The 24,051-nt window shown below is 38.8% G+C and overlaps 1 protein-coding gene across 8 annotated transcripts in view; it reads left to right on the forward strand.

The window, feature by feature from the left end:
* Positions 1-24,051, forward strand: part of FMN2 (formin 2) — a 202,216-nt gene that overhangs the window by 24,113 nt on the left and 154,052 nt on the right. For 3 of the 8 annotated variants that reach the window (XM_083831933.1, XM_083831938.1, XM_083831937.1), the window contains exons 1-2: positions 9,671-9,853; positions 12,976-14,984. In XM_083831933.1, the coding sequence (XP_083688059.1) occupies positions 13,043-14,984 (1,942 nt within the window). In that variant the 5' untranslated portion in view covers positions 9,671-9,853; positions 12,976-13,042. Of the gene's footprint in view, positions 1-9,066; positions 9,607-9,668; positions 9,854-12,975; positions 14,985-24,051 lie in introns of those variants that run through there. The other 5 variants (XM_083831939.1, XM_083831940.1, XM_083831936.1 and 2 more) reach the window with 3 other exon arrangements.

The following is a 24,051-nucleotide window of genomic DNA, read 5'->3' on the forward strand; positions in this document are numbered from 1 at the left end:
CAATTCCTGCTTGTGTTGCCAACCTTGAGAATCATGGTTGAGAGCAATGCCATCTGACTTCCTCTCTAGGACACAGCTGGACTTTCACATCAGAGGGGGAAATGCTAGGCTGCCAATGATGCAAGTTTCACACAAATGTTGGGCTGCTTAGAACCCTATTGTGGTATTTAAGATATTTTGGATTCGTATTGAGTTAGGGGGCACAGAAGAAGAATATTTCTAATCAGATATTGACAATGATACTGGAAGAAGAATAATAGCATCACAAATAGTCCATAATGGGGGTGAATAACAGTAAACTCAGTGAAGTAGAACAGATAAGTGCAGGATGTATTGTCTGCATACATGCAGTCAAACTTTCTCCTCCTTGTTTCTTAGCCCGATGTAAGATACTTACCTGACATGATGCAAATGAGTGTATTTGCTAATATTCCTCAACACTGCTCATCTGCAGTTCTCTTTACTCTATGCCTTAGGTTTAAAAAAAAAAAAAAAAGGCAAATAAAAAATCCTTGTCTTCTGCTATCCTTATAGAGTGCTTAGTGCACAGTGAGTCCTTGATCCAGATTAAGGTTTATCATCGGTATAGATCCTGTGACCAGAGTTGCCTTCAGATTTGAATATGGCTAAAGGCTCTTGCCACAAAAGCAGCAACAGTAAGGGTTGAAAATAAAGCTTAGTATTTCAACACAAATAATAATATGTTCCTGCAATAGAGTAGGAAAAGAAAAAGAAAAGTCCAGCACTTTGGTATCCACAAGGCAGCAAAGGTGTCATGCTCTTTCCTCTACAGTCATTGAGGCTTGATGTATTTCAAAGGAAGGAAAGTGTGAGGCTAACATCTAGGCCCATCGTCAAGTCACCCAGGAACTAGAGAGTCAAGGCAATGATGATGTATTACAGAAAACACCGATCTGCTATTTGACTTCAATTTTCCTTCTCTAATTCTTCCTTTACCTTCCTTCACTTCCTTACAATACTGTGGTGTGAATGAGCTTTTTGTTTTGTGTTTATACCACATGTGATATGTATGCCCTACATTCTATCCAAAGCTTTCCTTTCTGAAGCTTCTTGCCTTTTGCTTTGAAATTGCTACCAGATTTATTGTTCTTTCCCTTCCCACCTTTTCACTTCCTAGTGTTGTACTGTATATATGTATATATGACCACTGAATTTTACTGAACTAGGCTGTCTGTCTTTTCTGTGTAAAGAATATTGCCTGAGCTCATCATTTCTAGAAGTAATGATTACTGATGTTTGTACATGAAATGCCTTTTCACTGCAATGTCATGCAAAAAACAAAAGCAATGAAAGGCAGGGGGAAGTCACCAAATGTAATTGAGTTAATGAGGTTATCCATGTGAGTCTACTTAAACTGTAAGCTTTCTGTGGTAGGAACAGTGCTCTTATAGCATTTTGCTCAACGTTTGGTACAACTGGTCCCAGCTTTGACTGATGAGCCTATGAGGGCAAAATGCAGCTAACATGATAGTGAGAACACCCTGATTACAGCATTAATTATTATATATTAATTAAATATTAAATTATTACAGCACAAGATTGTTTAGTGGTGTAAAAATCAATCAATCAATCAAACAAACAGAACCTCATGTCTCAGGGCATACATTAATCTGGATGACAGACTTCAGGAATAAACGTTCCCATTTCTTACCTCCATGGTGTTTCTTGCACCTTTGTCTGTACTGATCACAGTTAGAGGCATGGTGTTGAACTGCACATACAACCAATCCAAATTCTAACCCCACCCCACCCCACCCTTTTTTTTGAAGAAGATGAAACATCCTGAAGTATTTCAGTAGCTGTGAATATTGGAAGATTTCTGACATGGAGGCAAATAAATAAAGCATCACATGTCAATGAATAACACACTTAAAAGTCATGAGTCTCCTTTTACTTTAGGCTACACTAAATTAGCTTAACACTACTTTAGTAAAGCTAAAATTTCCTGTAATACTGCCCCAGGAAATATTACACTGGCTCAGAAAAGACCATAAGAATTTTGTGAATTGAACATTTGATCTTTTTTCCCCAGGTGGTGTATTTTCCTTACTGCTGAGTACATTATGTACCAAATAGAAAAAAAAGCCCTGTAAAGGCATAATTCAACTTTTTTTTTTTTTTTTTATGAACATATATAAAGAAGATAAACTGCCATTTTGACCTCTTTAGGCTAAATTTAGGACTTCTGCTGAGCATTTCAATTGTGTTTACTTGATCTTCTTTGTACATAAGTGAAATAGTAATTACATATCTCATGTTATTTGAGTGAGGCTGACCAGATTCAGTGTTGGGAAGGACTTGCTTAATTTTCTAAATAATTTTATGTAAGCTCTTAATATGACGACATTGGCAAGGGTGGGGACAGAGCATAATAAAACATTAGCTGGAAAGTTTGCTTGCCAACTGTTGCATAAATCAATGCTTTGGTATTACTTAAGGCTCTGGAACAATTTTCCTAAAGTGCTCTAGACTGTGACATTTTAAACTCAAATGTTTTAAGAGAAATTAAGATCTTGAGACATGATGCAAACACTGTCTGAATTATAACTCCCCAAACTGTTTGCCATCTTTTCTCAGAATTGAAGATTGCAGTAGTTAAATGTAATTGTTTTTAATCTCTTTTCTGTATGTTTTCCCAGTGAAAATTATCTATAAAAAGATAGGGAGGCAAATATTTAATTCTTTCCTTTATGTTTTTCATAGAATCATAGAACAGCCGAGGTTGGAAGGAACCTCCAAAGATCATCAGGTCCAACCTTTCATGTGAAAAAGGAGCATAGATGAGATTATCTAGCATCCTGTCCAAACAGATCTCGAAAACCTCCCATGCTGGGGATTCTACCACATCCCTGGGAGGTTTTTCCAGTGATTGATTGTTCTTACTGTAATAAGTCAAGAAGAAACCTCTCCCAGTTTAAATTGTACACACTGCCTCTTGTCTTTTCCACGTGGCTCCGTATGAAGGGAGAGCCCCTGTCCAGTGCCCCCCTTTAAGCACTGGACTACTGTGGTTAGGTCCCCCCAAGCCAGCTCTTCTCCTGGGTGAAACAACCTAACTCCTTTAATTCCTTCAGTATTTCCTTATAGGGCTGGTTCTCAGCCCTTTGATCATCATTGTGGCCCTTATTTGGACCCTCTCCAGTCTTTTTGAATCTTTTCTGAATTGTGGGGATCAGAACTGGACATAGTACTCCAGGTGTAAGCGCTGAGTAGGGTGGGATGTTCACATCTCTATCTCTGCCAGTAATTCCCACGTGGATGCAGCCCAGGATCCAGTTTGCCTTTGCTGCTACAGCAGTCCCCTGCTGACTTATGTTCAGCTTGTTGTCCACCAGGACCTCCAGATCGCTTTAGACAAGGCTGCTCCCCAGTGACACAGATCTTAGAGTGTACTGGGAAATTTGGCTGTCATTCCAGTTGCAGGACCTTTGTACTTCCTTTGTTAAAATTCATACAGTTTTTGCTTGCCTGTCCTGTCTTCCAGCCTATCCTGTAAAATGGTTCTTCATTCTGATGTGCTCACCTCACCATCCAGTTTACTGTCATGAGCAAACTTGGTGAGGGTGCTTCCAATCCTATTATCCAGAACACTTATGAAGACGTTGAACATCTTGGGGCCCAGTATTGATCCCTGAAGGACCTCACGAGTGACAGGCTGCTGAGATAAAACCATTTTTGACCAGATCTGTTTGGATTGTGACACAGAAGAATGGAACCCAACTCAGGGTTCCCACAAAGGTGAAATGAATCTGCTGCTAAAGGAAGTTTTCTAAGAATTGCAGATAAAATAGTTGATGAGTACAGAATGTCTTTTAGATGGTCATTCATGTCTTGCCAATACTTGAAAGATATAGGCATTAATGATTAATAGTGTTAACTGAGAGTCAGGACACAGGAGGAAAAAGGAAAAGAAATGATAACATCCAAGCTGCAGACCTATGAGATAATTTCAATATACTCCTTACCCAAAGTAAAGTGATGTTTAGCACTGTGTGCTTCCACTCATTATCAGCTGTCTCTTAAGAGATGGAAGTTCCTCCTTCCATGATAGCCACAGATGTGAGTTTTGGTACAGTAAAGGTCTTGGATTAAAAGATAAAAAGAGAGTTATGTGATGATACACCATTTAAGGGTAGAAAAATAACACACACAGGATGAGAACAGAAGGAAGAAATGGCACTGAAGAGGAAGCTGAATTAGAAAGTGGCAAACTAATATAGGTCTTTGAAATGATCAACAATTTCAGACGAAGAAATGAATGGAGATAAAAAACTACAGGAGAAGGAAAGAGATTCTGTTTTGTAGCCAGAAGCAAGTCACCTGACATATTGAAAACATTCTTGGTCCTCAGATGACCTCAGAGAAATCATGCAACGAGATGAGTATCACACCAAAAATTCTTGGATACAGTGGTGGAGATTAATGCAAAGGAGAGTTGTTCAGAACAAGAAGTTCAGCAGGACAGTTGTTAATAGCAGACTAGATACTAGGTACAATGCAGATATTGAATTGAGTAAGAAAGGTATAAGGATGCAAGAGATTGGGAGTAGGTATAGTGAGCAGGTACAGTAAACTGGCAAAATTTTAACTTCTATTGCTCATGGGAGAGACTTTTCTTTCCTAACTGGCTCACACTATTTGCTGTAGGTAACTAGCCATATAAAAGTTGTAGTTCAATGGTGGCCTCTATGTGTGGCATAACTCTTTTGACACAAAAACATCATCATCCTAATTGTATTTCCTGACTTTATCTGGGCATCTGGATTATTCAGCACCATTATTTTTTTGTCTTACTCTAGTCAAATAGATCGCCAGCTGTTCATCTGTAGTGTATTTGCTTTACAGAGACAATCAGCATCAGAACTCGGCTTATTATAATAACTGTTCAGCTGACAATAGGAAAGCCGTGTTAACTACAAAAACAGTAGGAATTCACTGTGCTAATTAGGCTTTGGGTCCATAGTAATAAGCATTAACCAAGCATATAAAACATAAGCTTTGAATCCAGTTTTGTGTGCACATTGCAGCTGTACTTGTCTTAGGGTAGACAAGTCCCACCTGAACTAGTTCAGTCCAGTCAGGCGGCCCGGGCTGTTGCAAATTAGCAAGTACTGTAGTTGAGTGGATTCATAGCCTGGCTGATGCCCTGTGATGCTGTGGCTGATTCACCACTGCTGTGCCCCACACTAGTTGCTTTACTATGTTGCAGTCAATAGAACTGGCAAATGACAAAATACTTGAATACAAATCAAATTAATTGGACCACTGACTAAATCCAGTTCTGGAGTACTTTAAGGGATAATCATAATGCTGATCTGCCTGTGTCTTTTGTATAGGAACTTGGTGGAAAGAGCTAGTAGAAATGATTCAATCCAGGAAATCAGGTGTGCAAAATAGTTCCACAGCTAGTCTTTTTTCTACATAGGATGCCCAGAAAGAATAGCTCTCAAGGCCTTGAATCAGGATTCATAAATTCCTCTCACGTCCCTGGTCTCTCTTTCACCTATTATGAAAGTATATAAGGCCCTAAGACAAAAGTAGTGGGCCAACTAAGGCTATGCATGTGTGTACAAGGCAAGCATTCCACTGAGGAGAGGCCACTACTCAACCAATCAATCCTTAAACTGGAGAACACCATCCCCTGTGCGTCAGCAACACTTATGCCAGACACTGCATTTATCCTGATTATTCTCTGCAGTGTCTTCCCCTGACCTCTGTTTAAGGGATGAACTTGAATTATTATAACTGCTATAACAATTTCACTTTAAGATGTACTATGAAGATACAAAAAAGGCAGAAATTTGAAAGCAGCAATCACGAATCCCTGTATGGGTGACTCTTGCTGATCATCATGTGACAACAAAGGATCACAGTAAAACCATGTGATACATATATGGTACATGCTACTTCAGCTTTCCTTTGGTCTTCTCAGAGCTCTTTTCATTTTTGGCTCCTTAGTGTGTTAATTTTTTTTCAGTGTTGGATACTGGCTGACAATTTTAATTTCAGTATGCTTCAGTCATTCCAGCTGCAAAGGCTGTCATCCTATGAACTCTTAAGCAGACGGAGACATTCACATTTGTTCATTAGTATGAGTACTATTCACCTTGCTAATATTCTATAATGAAGTAAGCCAAGGCCTAGGAAAGGGACATTTTGCAGTATCATACCAGGTTGGATTCATTTAATCCCAAATCTGATTACGGAAAGACTATCCAAAATACATTCTAATTGCTAAGTGTATTTGAGACATTGCCACAAATCTGTACAAAACTATTGCCTTAACCTCAAAACTGTCCCATTCTGTAAGCTACTGCAGGTGGTTTAAAAAGTAAACTTGCCCCAGGTTTTTTCTCTCTAGGGAGAATGTATTTATTGCAATTGAGAGCAGGATGGTTGCTGTTATAAAAAGAATAGAAAGGTGATCTAAATCTTCCTTTTTTATTTGACCCAAACTCTGCACATGCACGTATGTATGCATATGTCTGGAACAGAACAGGAGCTGACATCTAAAAGAAATGGGTGAAAAACTGATGAAGTAATATCTCCGCGTAACTGAAAAAAAAAAAAAAAAAAAGAAGAAAAGGCACTGGCTGATATCTTTATAAACAGAGAGAAGAATCCTAGGACAAACTTCATCTTTGTCAACTTTGCCTTTAGACTAGTAAATACTTGTTTTAGTGGAAAAGATAAAATTGGAGCCCTAAGTATTTAACTTAATCCCTTGCCTCCTGCAGAAACCGACCAGGCTCAAAATTTGCCATTGTTTCACGGCATTTTAGGCTCTCTGTAGGCAAAAACGTCCACTGATATGATCAAAGTCCACATTTTTCAACCCTGTCATTAAGTACTCTGGGAGTAGTACAACAAAACCAAAAAGACAATGCATAATTTTCTGCTTGATTTAACAGAATATGTTCTTCTCTAAGGAATGAAAATGAGGAGGCCCAGTTTCCTACAGATTTATATTCTTTGTTCCTTTCTCTGTGCTCTAGGACAATAAATCCCTTCTCCTCTGCTCTCATTTTTCTCTATGAAATCCTTGCTTGTGGTAGGTAATCTTAAAACTATGTGAATTCTGTTTGATTGACTGACAGTCAGTCCTGCTTATCTTTCCCTCCTTCCACCCAAATGCTGAATCCAGGTGTAAATTTTGTAGGAATTTAATGATCTTCATTTTAAAAACCTGGTTGAAGTTTCCCACTGTGTTCAAAAGCTATTAAGAGGTCTGAAGAAACACACTTATTGCATAAATTTAACTCTCTTAGAAAATAAAATTTATAACTTTGACTTTTGACTGTATTTTACAGTTGTTTAAATAGTAGAGACTTATACGCAAAGCAAATTAAATGTAACAGTGTAGGCTACATCATGAAAAAAAAAAAAAAGGATCAGCTGACCAGGCTAGCAGATAAGCACAGATATGAGCAAACAACTGCTAGCTATCTGCATTTAATATAAAATTTGACTGAAATGAGCTTTGTGCAAGGAAAAGTGGGAGCTGTGCCACCAGATATCTCTATTTTCAGACTACGATATATATTGGGGAACAAAATAGACCTTCACACTTCCCTGCTGCTTGGCTTTGGTTGCAATATTAGTGTAGTGTCTTGTGCTCCAAATACAGGAGTCCCTGGCTGCAGTATCTGCAAAAGCCTAGATTTTCAGAGACTGCTTCTGTGACCTGACCCTGACCTGCAACGCATACATTGCTGAAATGCTGGCAGGGTTCTGTGCGCAGCTGTTCAGCCAACCCTTCCTCTCTAAGTAGCTGTGGAAGGTTCTGTATAGCTCATATGCTAAAAAGTATATTTTACAATAAAGCAGCAGTAAGGATATTAAAATGTTAGGGGAAAACAATAAAATAGCTTGTTCAAACGTGCATGCTTTTTGCTGTGTCAAGCTGATCATAACAACAACAACAACAAAAATCTGTTTCACTATGCACAAATACTTTATTGTATTTAGGTGAGAAATCCAGGAGGTTCAATGCTTCATAAAAATTTTGGCTCCTAAGCATTGTGCAAACTGCAGCATAATATTTGGCAAGCGTTACATTGCTGGAGATCCTGTCTTTTCAGATATGTTAATTTGAAATGTTAGTTCTTGCTACCTAGAAATTATGCAGGAGAAGGTTGAGCACGTTGTAGCAGGCATTTGAAAAACATACTCAACATTTTCTCATGCACCTAATAAAAGTTCCTAGGCAAGACAAACACTTCCGTTTGATCTCTGCTTATTCAATTCAAGCTCCTTATAAAAGGAACCTTTCAACAGGTACAGCAGATTTCTCATAAGCTGGATGGCCTCTACTTAATATAAATGCAATGCACGAGGCCTGGCTTCATACTGCTCAGATGTATATTAAAAGAAAAAAAAATGAAAAAAAGAGAAAAAGCAGAACCTTATATCCACTAAATGAGGCAATGGCAGGACCAACTTCATCCCTAGCCACTGTGGTCTCATAACCCACATTACATTTCCTCATCTCCTGACTCGGTCTTCAGTGCTTGCCAGTAGGAGAGGGGAAGTAAGCCTGCTCAAGTCTGTCAAGTCATAAAAGACAATTCTGACTACAGCTGAAGGAGGTGGTGGCAGGGGGAGCAGGAAATGATTTTCAACTGTACTAGCACAGAACACTACTTTGGCAGTGCAAGGGAACATGTAATGGTAATTAAGGCCTCCTGGGAAGATAACCTTTCCAGAACAAGGGCAGGGGAGGCTGGAGGCACCACAATGCCAGTGGCGTGGAGCCCACCTCCCTGCTTGCTGGCATGCTAGCCATGCTGGAGCCCCACCATGGGGCCTGGGCCCTGCAGCACTGTGCTGAGGCTCTCATCATGGCCACCTCGCCCTCAGCCTGCTACCTCCATCCTTTTCTAGTCAGAGGAGAGGTGGAGGGTCTGCCAGTAGCAGCCCAGGCCTTGCCTGAGGCCTCAGGAAGGGGATGGAGCTGCCTCCAGCAGGCCTTTGCCCAGGCCGCCATGCTGTGGCTTACTCGGGTCAGAGCACCCACCCTGGGCTGCAGTGGCCTCTCCCTGCCTCAGCTGCTGAGTCTCCACGGCAGGGGAGGGGGTCACAGACCCTGTATGTACACATGAACATGGCCCAGCCAGTGGCCATGAGCTCCTGGAGGGGTTGGCCTGTGGTTTCCTTCTCCTGGGATCACACCTGTGAAGCCTGACACTGTCCCAAAGGCAGGACCACAGCAGTGCTGTTTGTAGGTCAACAGCAGTAACAGGGTGTTTACCTTTGATTTATTGGAGTGTAATTAAAAATACTTGCTTAACAACTACTACAATGGTAAAATAAAATATCACAGCTGATAAATTATGGTAAAAATGGAAAAAGCTCCCAACACTGGCAGACATATATCCCAGGCAAGCTCTATCTCCGCAGGGTGTGCTCCCTCAGGTACCTCTCTGCCTCCCTAAGCAGCCTGTGTTTGTGCTGGGCCACCCAAGGCTTTTTGTGAGAAATCTGTGAGGAAATTTCCTCCTGTGGTCCCAGCCCCCATGGGTTTTGCCATCCGGAGGAACCACCTTGACCTGGTTGTGATCCAGTAGAGCCCAGGCTTGCACCCAGGTGGGGGCAATCGGTGCTGCTGGCAGCCCAGCCCTGCCCTGCCCTGCCCTGCCCTGCCCTGCCCTCCCCTTCCCTTCCTTTCCCCTCCACCTGAGCCCAGGCCAGGGCTGGCTGGTAGTGCTGGGGGCATCCAGGGCGTTGTCCTGTTGTTAAAAGTAATTCCAGTCTCCAATAGCTGTTTCCTTTTCTAAGAGGAATGTGTTAATGTGGAAGTATCTGAGAATGCAAGGATGATGTGTCTTGAACTGTAAGTTTTAAACCTCCTATGTGTGCTGCTGTTAGCATCTCCTGACCTTTACAGAAGACTAAGGGGTGAGGGGAATCTCAGGCTTATGCCTCGAACTCTCCTCTTGAACTTTTGACTGGCCACTGGCATGTTATATTAAATGAGGTAGACAGGCTCCAGGACCAGCCTAAGTTGCCCGTTGTCTATAACAAGCTAAGAACAAGTTATAGTTACTCCTAAAAATGAAGTATCCTTCTTGAGCCTTGGGAAAACAAACAAACAAGCAAGCTCGTTTCCCCATTTACTTTCTATTGAAAGGGGTTTTTGTTTGTTTGTTTGTTTTCGTTCTTTGGTGTACACTGTTGAATGCATTCTTAGTTTTTCAAATGAAGCTTATACAGATGCCACAATGCTCTGGTTGCTGCTGTCTTTAATAATATTATGTTTCTTGTCAGAAGCTAAGCACCTAAAATATTTAATTAGTTTTTATATTTGGTTAATGTTAACTGTACTTCTCAGCAAATGCTGTTTGAGAGTTGTGTCTATCGCTGCCACTTTAGAGTAACTGTAAATGCCTTGTATGTCTTCCGTATGTTAAACAGCAAATTCTTTGATGTTCACGTGCAAAGCTTTTCACATAAGTAAATTCATTTTAGTGATAGTATTTCCCCATATTGATCAGAAATACTAGCTGGAGTTCACGTTTGTTTAGGATACCACATTCAGAAAGATTATTCAGAAAGTGGTTATATATATATATATATATATCCACTATATATTTCTTATAGTTCTTTTTCTTTTAGGTTTACAGTCATAAATATATATATATATATATAATATATATATATTTATTATGACACGCGTAAACTCAGGTAATATCCTTATCTGTACATTTTTAAAAACAACTAAAATTGCTCATCTGGATGTGCTGTATGAAAGCTAGGAAGTAGTGCAAGTACATGATGCATTTGTAGAGAGATAAGTTTCTAGTGTCTAATTAAAAAACAAAGATCAGTCTTCACTTGACTGTGTTATTACCCCAGCTTTGTTGATGGCTTGATTTTGCAGTGTAATTGACAGTATGATTACTGCTGGCGAATTATCATTAGTAGTAATGGGAGCGTTTTGAGACTGAGTTTCTGGAGAAGAAAAGAGTGAGGAATGCTTTAGAACACCTCACTAAATCTGTATTTCCTTTACACATTCAATCCACAGTATCTTTATTTTACTTCTGTACTATGTTAATTTTGGGAAGTTTTTAGTGGGCTGAGAGGTTTTAGATGGGGTTGGAGGCTACAATACTTCAGTTGTAATCAAATGTTTCGTTCTTGTCAGGTCTCTAACAAGTAAAAATCCCTCTCATGTAAAGGTAGTATTCTACTATTGTGGCTCCTTCCAGTTGTGCCTTAGGTAATTCTTAGTGTGTATCTTCAGATGGAGTTGATTATTTGAGCTTTTGAAAGCCTTTTTCAAGTATGTAATAATGTCATACAAGTTTAAATACTACAACAAATTAGAAACTAAGATAACAGAATCTAAATTAAGATAACTAATTAAGGTAACAGAAAACAAAGGCAGCAGTGGAGACAAAAGGCAAAATGACCTAATGCTGTTCTTGCAGATTTTGCTTCATTAGCTCTTGTTAGTATACTTATGTTTTGTTTTTTTTTTACTAAATTATAAAATTGAAAAAAGAAGAAGAAAAAAAAGTAGATGAATTCTGTCGTTAAATAAGTGAAAAGTAGAAAAAACACTGAATGTACGAAGTCATGTGATGTGCTTAAAACTTTTGAGTTCTTGTGGATGGAAATACTTCTGGTGCCTAAGCCACAGGCCCTTCAGGACAGGACTTGCATCAGAGCAGTTAGTGAACAAACAGCACAAGGAAAAAATTATGATGGTTCAGAATGATTTAGTTATGTGTATTATTGACAGTGCTCTTCTTTCCCAGCTGAATTAACAGTTATTATTTAACAATGACAACAACCCAAATTTGTAAAGGTATTTGGTAGACTTTAGGGGGGGAAAAAAGTGCGTCGGGGGTGGGGTGTGCTTGCATATTTTTTAAAGTGTGAGTGATATTTTTTTCTTATTATTAAATATGTATTAAGGCAGAGAAAAGCAAGTGAAAACTCTCATAGGTAGAGAATGATATCAGAAGTAATAATTAAGTAAACCAGTAGGATGCATTTCTCTGTAATAATGTATTATTTTAAGCGAAAGGGAAATTGCTGCTAAAGGAGTTCAGAAGTGTGAGGAATGTGTAAAATCCTTCACAGAAAATGAACCAAGTAGACCAGGCAGTTTAGAGAGAGATCAGATTTTTGGCTGGATATGAATCACAATACTGAACTGATCCAACTTGGTGATTCAGTATGCTTTTGCTCTTTGGTTTCTATTGGAGTTATTTTAAATCTAAATTTTAAAAGGGGAAGCGAGTACCTGTCTGGAAGTTCAGGAAACGTAGCTATGAGGTATGGATGCTTCTACATCTAAACCAAAAATGGAGGAAAAGAAACAATTGTTGCACAAGGTTCCAAAATAGTTAGCAAGCAGCTGTGTTTAAATCAATTATTAAATATATAGGGTGAAATGGAGGAATGCTTTACTGTATCCTTTTCCTTAGTTGCATTTGAATAGTTCTATTTTTTTGTTGTTTGTTTTTTCTTGTTTCGTGCCAGATGTTCTTACCAGGGAAAACAATGGTGGTGTGTTTTAATATTGATGAGTTGAATCTCCTGGGAATAATAGTATATGTACCTTCTCGGAATACAAATTGTGGGAGGCTCTTTATAATGTAATTACCACGATGCATTGAATTTAAGTGCAACTCTTTAAAACTGTGGAAAAACTCTTTAAAACTGTGGAAAGAACTCTTTGTTTATTATCTTTATTCTATCTACTTTCAGAGTGATTCTCCTTTTAAAATTATTTATCATGTTTTGGTGGCCTTTAAAAAGTAAACATGTAAATCACCAGAGGTACTGTGTCATCTGTCAAAGTAGCATATGCTTTTAGCACCTTATAAATTATTGAATAATTATAGTATTTCTATTTCCAAAGTTATTAGTGTATTCATTTGAACAATTGTGGAATAATTAAAGTACCCTCCTTTAACTTTTTTTTTTTCCTTCCCCCTCCAGGAATGTGAACATTGAAGTCCTGAAATTATAAATGATTTGAATGATTTGGTGACACACTGAGCTTGCAATGCAGGCAATAAAAACCGTGGAAAAAGAAGTGACTTTTATAAAGGAGATACTTTTCACAGAATCTTTCCTAAAAAAACAGGAGTGCAGCAGAAGCCCAGAGAGCAGGCGGCTCTGTGAGCAGCAGCCATTGGAAGGAGCTGTCTGCAGCTCGCAGTGCTGTACTGAGCATGTCCCAGCGGAGCCCAGTGCAAGCAGCACATTATGCAAAAAGGCAGCTCTAGCAGATGGGAGAGAGGCACAGCAAGCATTTGCTTCACTTGCATCACCACCGCCTGAAAACAAACCTGGATTGCTAGAGGGGATCTTGCCGGCAGGCCAAAGGAAAGAAAACCGGGAGCATGGCTTGATTACCGAAGGTGTTGCGCTGCGAAAAATCATGGGGAATCAAGATGGGAAGCTAAGGAAAAATACAGGTGATGTGCATGAAGGAGGAGAGGATGCCTCTGGGCCGAAGGATACAGATGGCACAAAGAAGGTATCGGGAAGCAGAAGGGGACTGGGGAAGCATGCAAAAGGAAGTGAATCTGCTAAAAAGAAGAGTAAGTCAGACTCAAGGGCCTCAGTATTTTCAAATTTGAGGATCAGAAAAAATCTGTCCAAGGCTAAAGATGGGAATAGTAGTTCGAGGGAGGATGTTTTGGAAAGCCAGGCCTTGCAGACTGGAGAGCTGGACAGTACTCATTCAATTGTTACTAAAACTCCAGATATAAGCATCTCTGCGGATGAAGGGGGCCTCTCAGACACAGATGCTGAACACTTTGAAATCAGAAATGAAACCGTCCCAGCTGCTGCAGAGACACAGGATGGACAAAGGACCAGCTCTGGCTCCGATACGGATATATACAGTTTCCATTCAGCCACAGAACAAGAGGATTTGCTTTCTGATATCCAGCAAGCTATTAGACTGCAGCAGCAGCAGGGGGCAATTAACGTTGGAACTGAGGACCTTGTCACCAAAACAATGGGCCGACACATGGCTAATTCTCAAGCAGCCCCCTTGGATTTTGAACGGTTTCTTTCAATAACTACCACTGACAAAGAGAGTAGCCCAGACACTGTGAAGGCTTTTCCAGCAGTATCTGAAATTGCGGAAAATGTTCCCGTCTCCTGTGCAACTGAACGTGAACTGAAAGAAGCGGTAAATGGAACAGGCTCTCTTGGTAACGGCTTATTTGAAAAACAAGAATGTAAGCTATTGATCGAGGAACAGGAACAGCTCACTGCTGGAGTGGACGCTGTAGCTGGTGAACTAGAAGATGATTTAAACAGAACTGCAGTAGAAAATGGGTCTGAAACCCACAGCTTCACGCTACGTTCTCCAACCGCAGTAGCAGATTCTGAGACTAAAATTGCTGAAGTGCAGGCTATTGATTTGCAAGGTTCAGTAACAGAGGATGGTATTTCAGATGCAGGCCATGATCATGCTGCTGAGACTCAGGAAGGGAAACATACTCTGTCAGACAGTCAAGAGGACCTGCATAATGGTTTATCTACAGAAATGAAAGATGGCATTTTGTCCTCTGAGGGGACAGCAGGCAGCCCGATGCTTGGTTCCCGATGCTTTAAGCCCTATCTAATTAATCCTTGTTACATCAAAACTACAACTAGGCAACTGAGTTCTCCCAACCATTCACCTTCTCCCTCCCCATCCCAGAGCCCGCTTTTTACAAGGAGGCAGGAGTCTTTCCACAAAAAGGAAAAAGTCCCAATCAAGAAGCAGAGGTCTGCTAGTTTGGCAGGTTTGTTTAGCCGTTCAGCAGACTGGACAGAAGAGGTATCTAATCACAAATATGAGATAACACAGAAGGTGGGCTCTGCGGGCTACTTGGAGCACAAGGGGTTTAGAGAGAAATTTCAAACAGAAAGAGTGCCTTTGACTCATTCAAGAAAGTCCTCAGGGGTGCAGGCTTCTGCAGAGACATTTCCCAATGTCTTTTCAGGTGAGTGACATGTATTAAGGTTTTTTTTTTTGAGAGAGAGTCTTTGAAATATATTTAAAATACTTGAATTCAGTCCTTTGCATGTACTGTTGTCTTTACTTGAACTGACAGTTTTAAAATGGAAGGCCTAACCTTACAACCACATTCACATTTTATTTATTTATTTAGAATAGCTTCTCTGTATTCAGTGTCAGCCAGTAAAGGAAGTGCCTAACTCTTTGAAGTTTTTCTTTTTACTCTTCTTTGTCTGCATCCTGTTGAAAAAGGCTGGATGCCTTAAAAGTGTTCTTGTTGAAAAATGCTAAGAGATGCATTATTTGAAGCAGACTAGCTCTCTGCTTAAATGGGTCTTTCGGAGATGAAGCTTTTTGTAACTGTGAGCCTGTTCAGGCTTTTCTTGTGCTAGGCACAAGATATACTGTAATAATTCTGATATGCTGTAAATATTTGGGAGCTGCATCTGATATTAGACTGAGGCAATGATGAGGTTTCACTTAGTACAAAAAGGAAAAAGACATGCAAGCACAGATGAACAACACTACAGAAAAGAACCAATTTCTCTTTCAGAAGAGAAAAAAGAGGAGGAAAAAAATGTTAATGGCTTCAAAAGGCAGCATAAAATGGAGAAGAGAAGGGAAACAGTGTAGAGTAGATTTTGGTAGTTCTGGCTGGCTGATGTCTAGGCTGCATCATGTGACTCATTCAGGAAAGCATTCTTTTACCTTGTCTCTTAGGCAGCTTGCATCCTGTCAAAAAGGCCTAGAAACGTAGTCTAAAAATGGAATACTGTGCATAGATTATGTTGTCCTGCACTGTGGGTTATTTTTGTTGTTGTTCATTTGCTTGCTTTTGTTTTTCCTCTCTTTCTTCTATCTGCAATTTTTTTGTAAAAGCTAAGGCATTGACAAATAGAAAAGGCCTCTGTCACATCTGTCAAATATGAGGTATGTATACACAGGAAATTCAGCAACATATTCCATTAATTTTTCACTTAAGAAAACTGTAACACTAAGAATACATATTCAATGCAAACATCAGTTGTAAGATTAAAGCAGCTGAATCAATAATCACTGTCCAGGTTTGTTTTGAATGGGTCTGCTCTAGATGTGTGAACACAGTAACTACATATGTATCAGAGCTATTTGCAAAAAATAGTGAGAATCTTCTTGTGCTTTTATGAAAAATAAACAAATTAGTATCATTTATGAAGGGAACAATTACATGATTTAAAAATCACAAGAAAACAATTGAGCTATCAACAACTATTCATTATGAAAAGACTATCTTATAATACAGATTAAAAAATATATATAACTTGTAGTCACTTGCATTCACTTTCTCTGTACATGTTATGCTCTACTTGACATCAAAATATTACTAGTGAATGAACCTGCCTGGAAACAGAAGTTAGAATTAGTGGCTTTTTTCACAGCAACCAAATCCATGAGTTCAAAGTACTCAGGTAAAACAGTTGTCAATTAAAATCACAAGAATACTTTCAGTTTTCAGTTGTGTTGAATAGAAATCCCCAACCTCACACAAAAAGCCTCCCCTCTCAGGGGAGCCAGCCCTCTCCAAAGAGAGCTGAATCCTTTTTGTGTTTTAAATCCCTTCCACCCATTTACTTAGATTTAATTTCAAACGTTCCTATTTAAAGTTTTGCAACTGGAGGTGATCTCTACTTTCAAGTTTTTGGTGTGTAAAACCCACTTTTTTTTTTTTGCTATCAATATATATACAACTTACAAACAGAGTGCAAATTAAATTAAATTGCGTCACCAGTAATTAGACTCAGCTTTATGGTGTTGCTATGAGGAAAATATTTTTTTTTGGCAAATTTAATGGACAGTTACTTTTAAAACCTTATTTTCTAGGAAACAAGCTTCTTCATGTTTCCTTACAGTTTTTTGATTTACCTGTTATTGAAGTATTTTTTTGTTTTGTTTTCTCTCATCCCACCAACAGTTATACTGTTATTGTGAAGGGACCGCTGTCCAATGCAACAGTAGTTCTGTCTCTTATGGAAATTACTGTGACCCTCATTTGCATGTATATGCCAGCTGTCTTTACAGGCAGAGGACAATTACACCTTTCAATTCATACACAGTAGCTTGAAATGAGGGAATTGGAAATGACATGATAACACTTCATCTCTCTTTTTGGTTGGTCTTCTGTTTTTTATAAAATTATAAGCTGAAAATTATCAGGAATACACAAATAATAACTACCATGCAAGGAAAAGGGAAATTAAACTGAACATTTATATTCCCACAAGCTGGCTGTCATTGCTGTAAGAGCAGGAAAGTCTTTTTATTTAAACCTGTCTGCATAGCAACAATTAAAGAAATAATTTCCTGGCAATGTAAATATTGTTTTGGAAAATTGTGTTTTAATTGCATGCATCACATGCATCAATGTGGTGATTACAATCAGGCTTTTAGAGATAAACATAGAAATAAGGAATTATAAAGAATGCTTTATATATATATATATATATATACACATATATATATATACATACACACACACATATAAAATATGTGTGTGTATATGTTAGCTTCTTGCCTGGAGCACAAAGTCCCATCTTGCTGTGCAGTGACTGCAATGTTGGTTTTGCGTTTATAACTAGAATAATGTAAAATATTCCATAACGCTTCAGTCACTGATTTTAATGACAGCCGATTCTATGCAGATGACTGGCCTACTTTGGCACAGCATTGTAGTGTGGCTGTGTGCCATTTGGTTTTCACAGTGATCCATATGAACTAAGGCTTCTTCAATGTGAAATGTAGATGGAAACCAACAACTGGAATTGTAAATATGAATGTATCAATTAAAAGAATAGTCCTGTTTGAATTTTAGGGGGAGAAACAAAGAATACAGCTTGCCAAAAAAAAAGCTTTTCTAACTTTGCCTCTAATGAATATTTTTATTTTGATTTATGTGAGAAATAAGTACAGTACAGTATTTTGAATTGAATTTGATACAATGGCTAAGAATGTGGTGTGAACAAATTTATGGGCATTTTGTAATTAAGGCAGCAGATCTTTCTTTTTTGATGAGGACAGCTGTATTTGAAATTGCAGTGACAGTAATTACAAGTTCTAGATTACCTGATGTGCAGTGGAGCCACGGGTTTCATGTTGTGGTCCCAGGAGGACACAAGCTGAACCTGAATGAATAAGGGTTGGCTCTTTTACTTCAGGATGTGGCAATGAATGATATTTGCTAACGTCAAGACAGTGTCGTGGTGGGAAATGAAAAATGTTTCCAAACATTCACATAACTGAAATAGAAGATCTAATAGGCTCAGTTAAGTGAACGGAGTTTATCCTTGCACTAATTTGAGTTGCAGTGATTGCAAAGCAGATAGGAAGGGTCTGTTACATAAACTGAATATAAGAGTTCAATCAGCTACCCCGGGCTGTAATTAAACTATATCAAAACAAACCTATACCCTTTCTAATCTCTGTTGGCTGACTGTAACACATTTGCTGTGTGAATCTATTTCAAACTGCCCATTTATCATTAAATTTCTTTTCACAGTTTCATATTTGTCTTAACTTTAGCTGTAAACAGGAAGCAAACAAAAAATCTGAGTTAGCATAAAAACAAAACCTGAAGTCAATCCCATGCTTGCGTGCTCATGGCCTCTCTCTGATTTCCATGGAATGCAAGCCTGCCTCTCACAAAGGCCACTTTATGTCACTGCTGCAGAGTACTAATGTCATCTACACCCACTTGCAGCTCCAGTACATTGTCTGCAAGCTCCTACAAAGGTCTTAGTTAGTAAAGATAAGTATGTGAAAACTTGAAAAACTAAAATGAAAGCTTGTGTCTGAGACAGAGTAGATCTTTTTAGATGCTTTTGTAAGTTTTTTTTTTTTTGTATTCTGATGCCTGTGATGTTACACAATATGGATTTGTATTTATCAGCATGCTGAGAACACTTATCATGCAACTATTATGTAAGGCTATTTACAGTTTACTCTTTCACTGATGATGTTTTTTAGCAGTAATACAAATGCATCTTTTATCTGATGGCGGGACAATGTAGCCTCTTCCTAACTGCCCAAGAACATCCCTTCATGTGATGTACGATCACATACTCTACTGAGCATTGCCATTAAACATCTAGAGGAAAAGCTCCTCTTCTTTTTGCCTAGAAAACTCAAGCCTGGAGAGAGGGGGAAAAAAAAGTTACAAAAATCCAGTCCAGCTACCGTAAAAAGTGCTTAAAAATGGGCTGCAGTTCATTATGGAAAAACTGCTGAGTGCTGATAAACAGCTTTAATGTTACTGTGCCAGCACTGCGATATGGGAATCGGAGCAATGTGAGTAATGTCACTGGAATGCGGGGCTGCCACAGTGTTGTTTTGATAGTCTTATGATTAATGCTTTGATCTTTATCTGGAGCTTCGTTGGAAGTAACAGGTTTTGGTCATGGGGCTGGGTGACTGCATCTCTCGGGCAACCTCTGCTGGAGTCTGAGGTCTGATGGGCAGCCTGGCTCGCACCTCAGCTGAAGATGTGTTTTCTTGGTTGCCTGCTGATCTCTTTTGGGGAAAGGGAGAAAGAACAGTTTGTAGCTGAAGGTCGATGCAGCTCTGCTTGGATCTGAGGCTTAGCACCAGTGTTACAGCCATCCCACAGGGGAGATGGCTAGAACCAGTCATGAAGGACACTGTATGTTTCGGTGACTTCAGTTATGTGAAAAGAGCAAGGGATTCTTCCAGTATGAGTAGCTATATGGAATTTAAGTTTGAATACGTCTCTTGGATCTAATTGTGCTTTGTTTTCTTTTGGAGGGTGCTGGATTGGTGGTGTCCAGATGTTTGGCCTTTTAAAAAGTGTGTAGGTTCTTTTGTGTAAAACCTACTTAAAGCAGGCCTACTTACGCCTTAAAGCAGGCCTCACCTTTTTCTCTACATTGTGGTGTCTAAAAAATAAAAATAAACTTGGCATTGAAAAGCATCCTTAGGAATATTTTAGGCTGCCTGCATTATGAGGGATCAAGTGCTGATGTGAATCACAGTGACAGAAAATGTGAAAATACCAATTAGCCAAGGTATTTTGTTTGCACTCTAGTTTAACTAAGCTCAGGATATGGCCAAGAGTATTCCTTATAAACTACTCCTGTCAAAATGTGAACTTATGTAAGGAAGAGTAGTGATAAAGCATATATGTGTGGGTGATTTTGTGGCTGTGGCTTTGACTATTTTCAGGCACATTTAAAAGCATAATCCTATACTGGTCATGTGGAATATGACGGTTTCTGGAAGCTTACCTTTATGCATACGATTTATCTTCTTGTAGAGATGAGGTGATTTAATACAAGGAATACAGGGCTGAAGCAGACATTGTGCAAAGAAGGTGATGAAAGGCTGTGTGAGGGCTTGACACTGTCACCTCACTCCTGCCTCTGAGCAGCAGCAACTCCCTGCATTCCTACGTTGCTGTTCATGTGGAGGAAGTTAGGGTCAAGGAGATGGTCTGAATTACATTGAGTACAAAATGACAATTTCTCATTTTATTTTCATGTTACTGTTGATGAGGATAAATTTCCTTCATGTTAATGGAAATGGCTCAGCTCCCTGACCATGAATAGGAGGTGGGCTGTGTTTTCTGATGCAAAACTTTGCATTATTCTCAGATGAATACAGAACATGACCTATTTTATCTGTAGGTATATATACGATATAACACATTAAATCAGTTAGCTATTTTGCAAAGGTAAGATGCAGTGGTAATGAGATTGTGTATACATGTCATCACAGTAATAGTAAATCCTATTATGGAAGAAACTAAATAGAAATATATAAATTCAGAGGACACAGAAATGCTTGGGACCTTAGTGATTTTGGTGTCTTGACATATACAGCTAAATAGCGGCAGGAAAACTTAGCAAGAAATGACACTTGCCATTGAGATGTTCTTATTTGGCAGTAAAAATATGAATTGTTCAGTCTTAAGATTTATATGAAATTTATCAGGAGTGCCAGAGCTCTGAACCTGGTGTGAATTTGAATCAGGAGGAAGCATAGATACTTCCATTGTGGAAGTAATTACAGGGGGGGTAGCTTTGATTCTAGAGTTTATCTGAAGCCAAGATCCATCTCAGATGTCCCGTGAAGGTGCATAATAAGTAGCGTATACCAGGGGAAAAATAGCTGTTGTATCCTTCCCTCTTCCTTGCACCGATAAGGAAAAAGTCACTGCACAAAAGAAGTTAATACTGCAGTAACACGATAACTAACTACATTAACATCTGCTAACAGTCATGGAGCAGAAGTGGTTTTCATTTAGAAAAAAATTAAGAAAAGGAAGAAAGAAAAACACAAACCCAAAACATTGCATTCACAATAGAGGGTGTGTATCTAATCACTTTTTTTTTTGTCATGCAAAGAGCCAAGTCAATATAGTATGCTGAGAAATGGCTGAGGGAAATATTTGATTACATCAGTGAAAGAACATCAAGACGTACTTACAGTGAGGGAGATGGGCTTAAGTTTATTTGGATGAAGTCTCAAGGAACATAGAATATGGCGCAAATATGGCACAAATAGGCATGCATATATATATTTATTTTTCATGAAACATAACTAACTTTTTGCTTGTTCCATTTCTTCATCTTAGCAGAGTGTTTTTTTCTTTGTACCTAACTTAAAGAAGCAAACAAGCAAACCTATTAAACATTGTATAAATATAAAAAGTCAGCAGCTGTTCTAGTTGGAGGAGATTAGACTTTGGGTGCATATGGTCCTGTAGAGAAAGAAAGCTAAGGCACATTGGGGACTATCATAGCTAGGTTGAAAGAAATTTGTTGTGTGTCCCACTTCAGAGACTTGCTGGTCCAGCTCAGTTGTGTTTTGTGACCTGTAGTTGCTTGTGCAAATACTTTAATTTACTTCTAAGGTAGAGTTGGGCCAGATGCAATTAAATGCCAAATGAAATGTGGAACAATTGGGAAACAAGTAGTTTTGTTAAACTGGGTCATAAAGAACATCATGCGGTGTGTATCAGTTTGGACTGACAGAAGAAGCAGTTAGAAATAGCTGCCCAAAAAAACATCAGAGGTGCTTCTCACTTTAAAGAGTCTGACAAAGAAATGTGGCTTTCCAGCAGACTGGGAGAACCTGGCACAGAATACCAACTTCGCGTTGCAAATCACCACAGAAACTAAAAGGGTAAAAATGGACAGAATTAAATACTTGCTGAGAGGAACCTAAGCACCTGGAAAATACAGTCTGGAAGTTGCCAAAGATGCAAATGATACCTAAAACATTTGGTAGACAGACACACACAGATTCTGTTTTAATATAAACCACTCTGAAATTAGGAAAGTTTTAGTAATGTACTTCTGTAATCTTCAATAATAATGCGTTAGAAATTGAAAAGAAATGAAAGTGAAAGGAGACAAGCAATATAATGGTGTGGGAGCGTGAATTTTTTTTATCTTTTTAGAAAGGTATTTTGTACTGTGTATCACTGTTGCATTGTAGCTGGGGAATTGTTTGTTACTTAAAAAAAATAATCAGCTTCTGAAAGTCATTTAGTGGCATGTAAAAATACTCTTTTTTACTCATTCACTATCTTCATGATCGAATATACCTATTGAAATGTAAGATATTATCCTTACCTTTGTACCTTATTCTTTATTATCATACATAAAAGCCTAGTTAGTACTTTGTCTCAATTTATGCTGTAATACATATGCATTATTAGAAAAAGCAGAGTGGGAGAAAGATATAAAAACTTTGCCACTGTGAAAGCAAAATCTTAAGGAGCTTAATGCTCAAACTAGAAATATGGAGTGCTTAAGAGACTTGCTAATTTGCAATGATTCAGAAAAAAATGTTACAGACCATCACAAATACTTCTACATTTTGAAGCTCTGGTGGTAGCAAAGTTTTAATACCTGCTTTTTAGAAAAAGCATTATGTTGTTATTGCAAATGATCTAGGCTATTTTAGTCCTCTTCAGTTTGGCTGCGGCAACAAGCAAGGCTTTGGAATGAGTCTTGAAGAAAGAAACTGTAAGATATTGTTGGCTACTCAATAAGAAGGTAAAGTAAAATAGAACAAAGTACAGCTTCATTTCAACAAAGATCAATAAGACTTTTTTTTATGCATAGCTGTTTTCTAGGCAATGCAAAAGTGGTAGAAAGGGATTAATCTGGGTTCTGTACAAAACAGAATATTGCAAATCACTTATCCAAAGGTGAAAATTACTGTTGGCTTTGACAAGGGATGCTGTCATGTGTCTTCTCTTCTACCACAGGGGAACAAATCCATTTTGGCCCAGTTCTACCTAGGGCTATGATATGCTTGGTCAGGCAGTGGAATTTCATTGCATAGTTACTGTGGGAGTAGAGCAGACTTCTGACCTTAGCACTTGCAGAACTCGACCTTTTCATCACCAATGGAAATTTTCAGTTAACTCTTGTCTTTCTGTATTAAAACACAAATTTCAAAGTTAGGAGATGGGCTGATATCAGATGGGCTGTTCCAGGAGTTCATTCACCAGGACCAAGGTCTGTGTTAACCAGTTCTTGATTTAAGATTGCTTTGTCGCTTTTCTAGTATGATCAGTACAAGTATAGCATAGGGTTAAGTTAATCTTTTAATAGACCATGGATGTTATGCTGAAATTGGTAGTGTTTTCATGTCTCTTAGCAAGCCCAAGTAGAACAAGCGTTTTAAAGATGCTTAGTTCTATCATGAGACATGATGGATCAACAACAAGATCAGTGTTGGGGCGTGGTTTTTTTTTTTATTATTATTTACAAAGCTACCTCTGCTTTGTAGCCCCATTTCTGGGGCAACTTACCTTGTCATCTTTATTTTTGTGGAATCTCATTTTCAGATTTTGGCAGACGTCAAATGTTTCTGTCAGGGCCTGAAAGCATTCCATTGATGTTTGTTTGAGGTACCACTTCTGCCTCTCCTGTGCTATGATGGCCCTGGAGGTGTCAGCAAAAGCAGGATTCCCTTGTCAGCTCCAGCTTGTACCCATGCTCCCTGAAGGGAGCACACACGTGTTCTACTCGTGGCATTTTTGGGGGTGC

The sequence above is a fragment of the Anser anser genome (genome assembly GCF_964211835.1).
Source record: "Anser anser genome assembly, chromosome: 3".
Lineage (NCBI taxonomy): Eukaryota > Metazoa > Chordata > Aves > Anseriformes > Anatidae > Anser > Anser anser.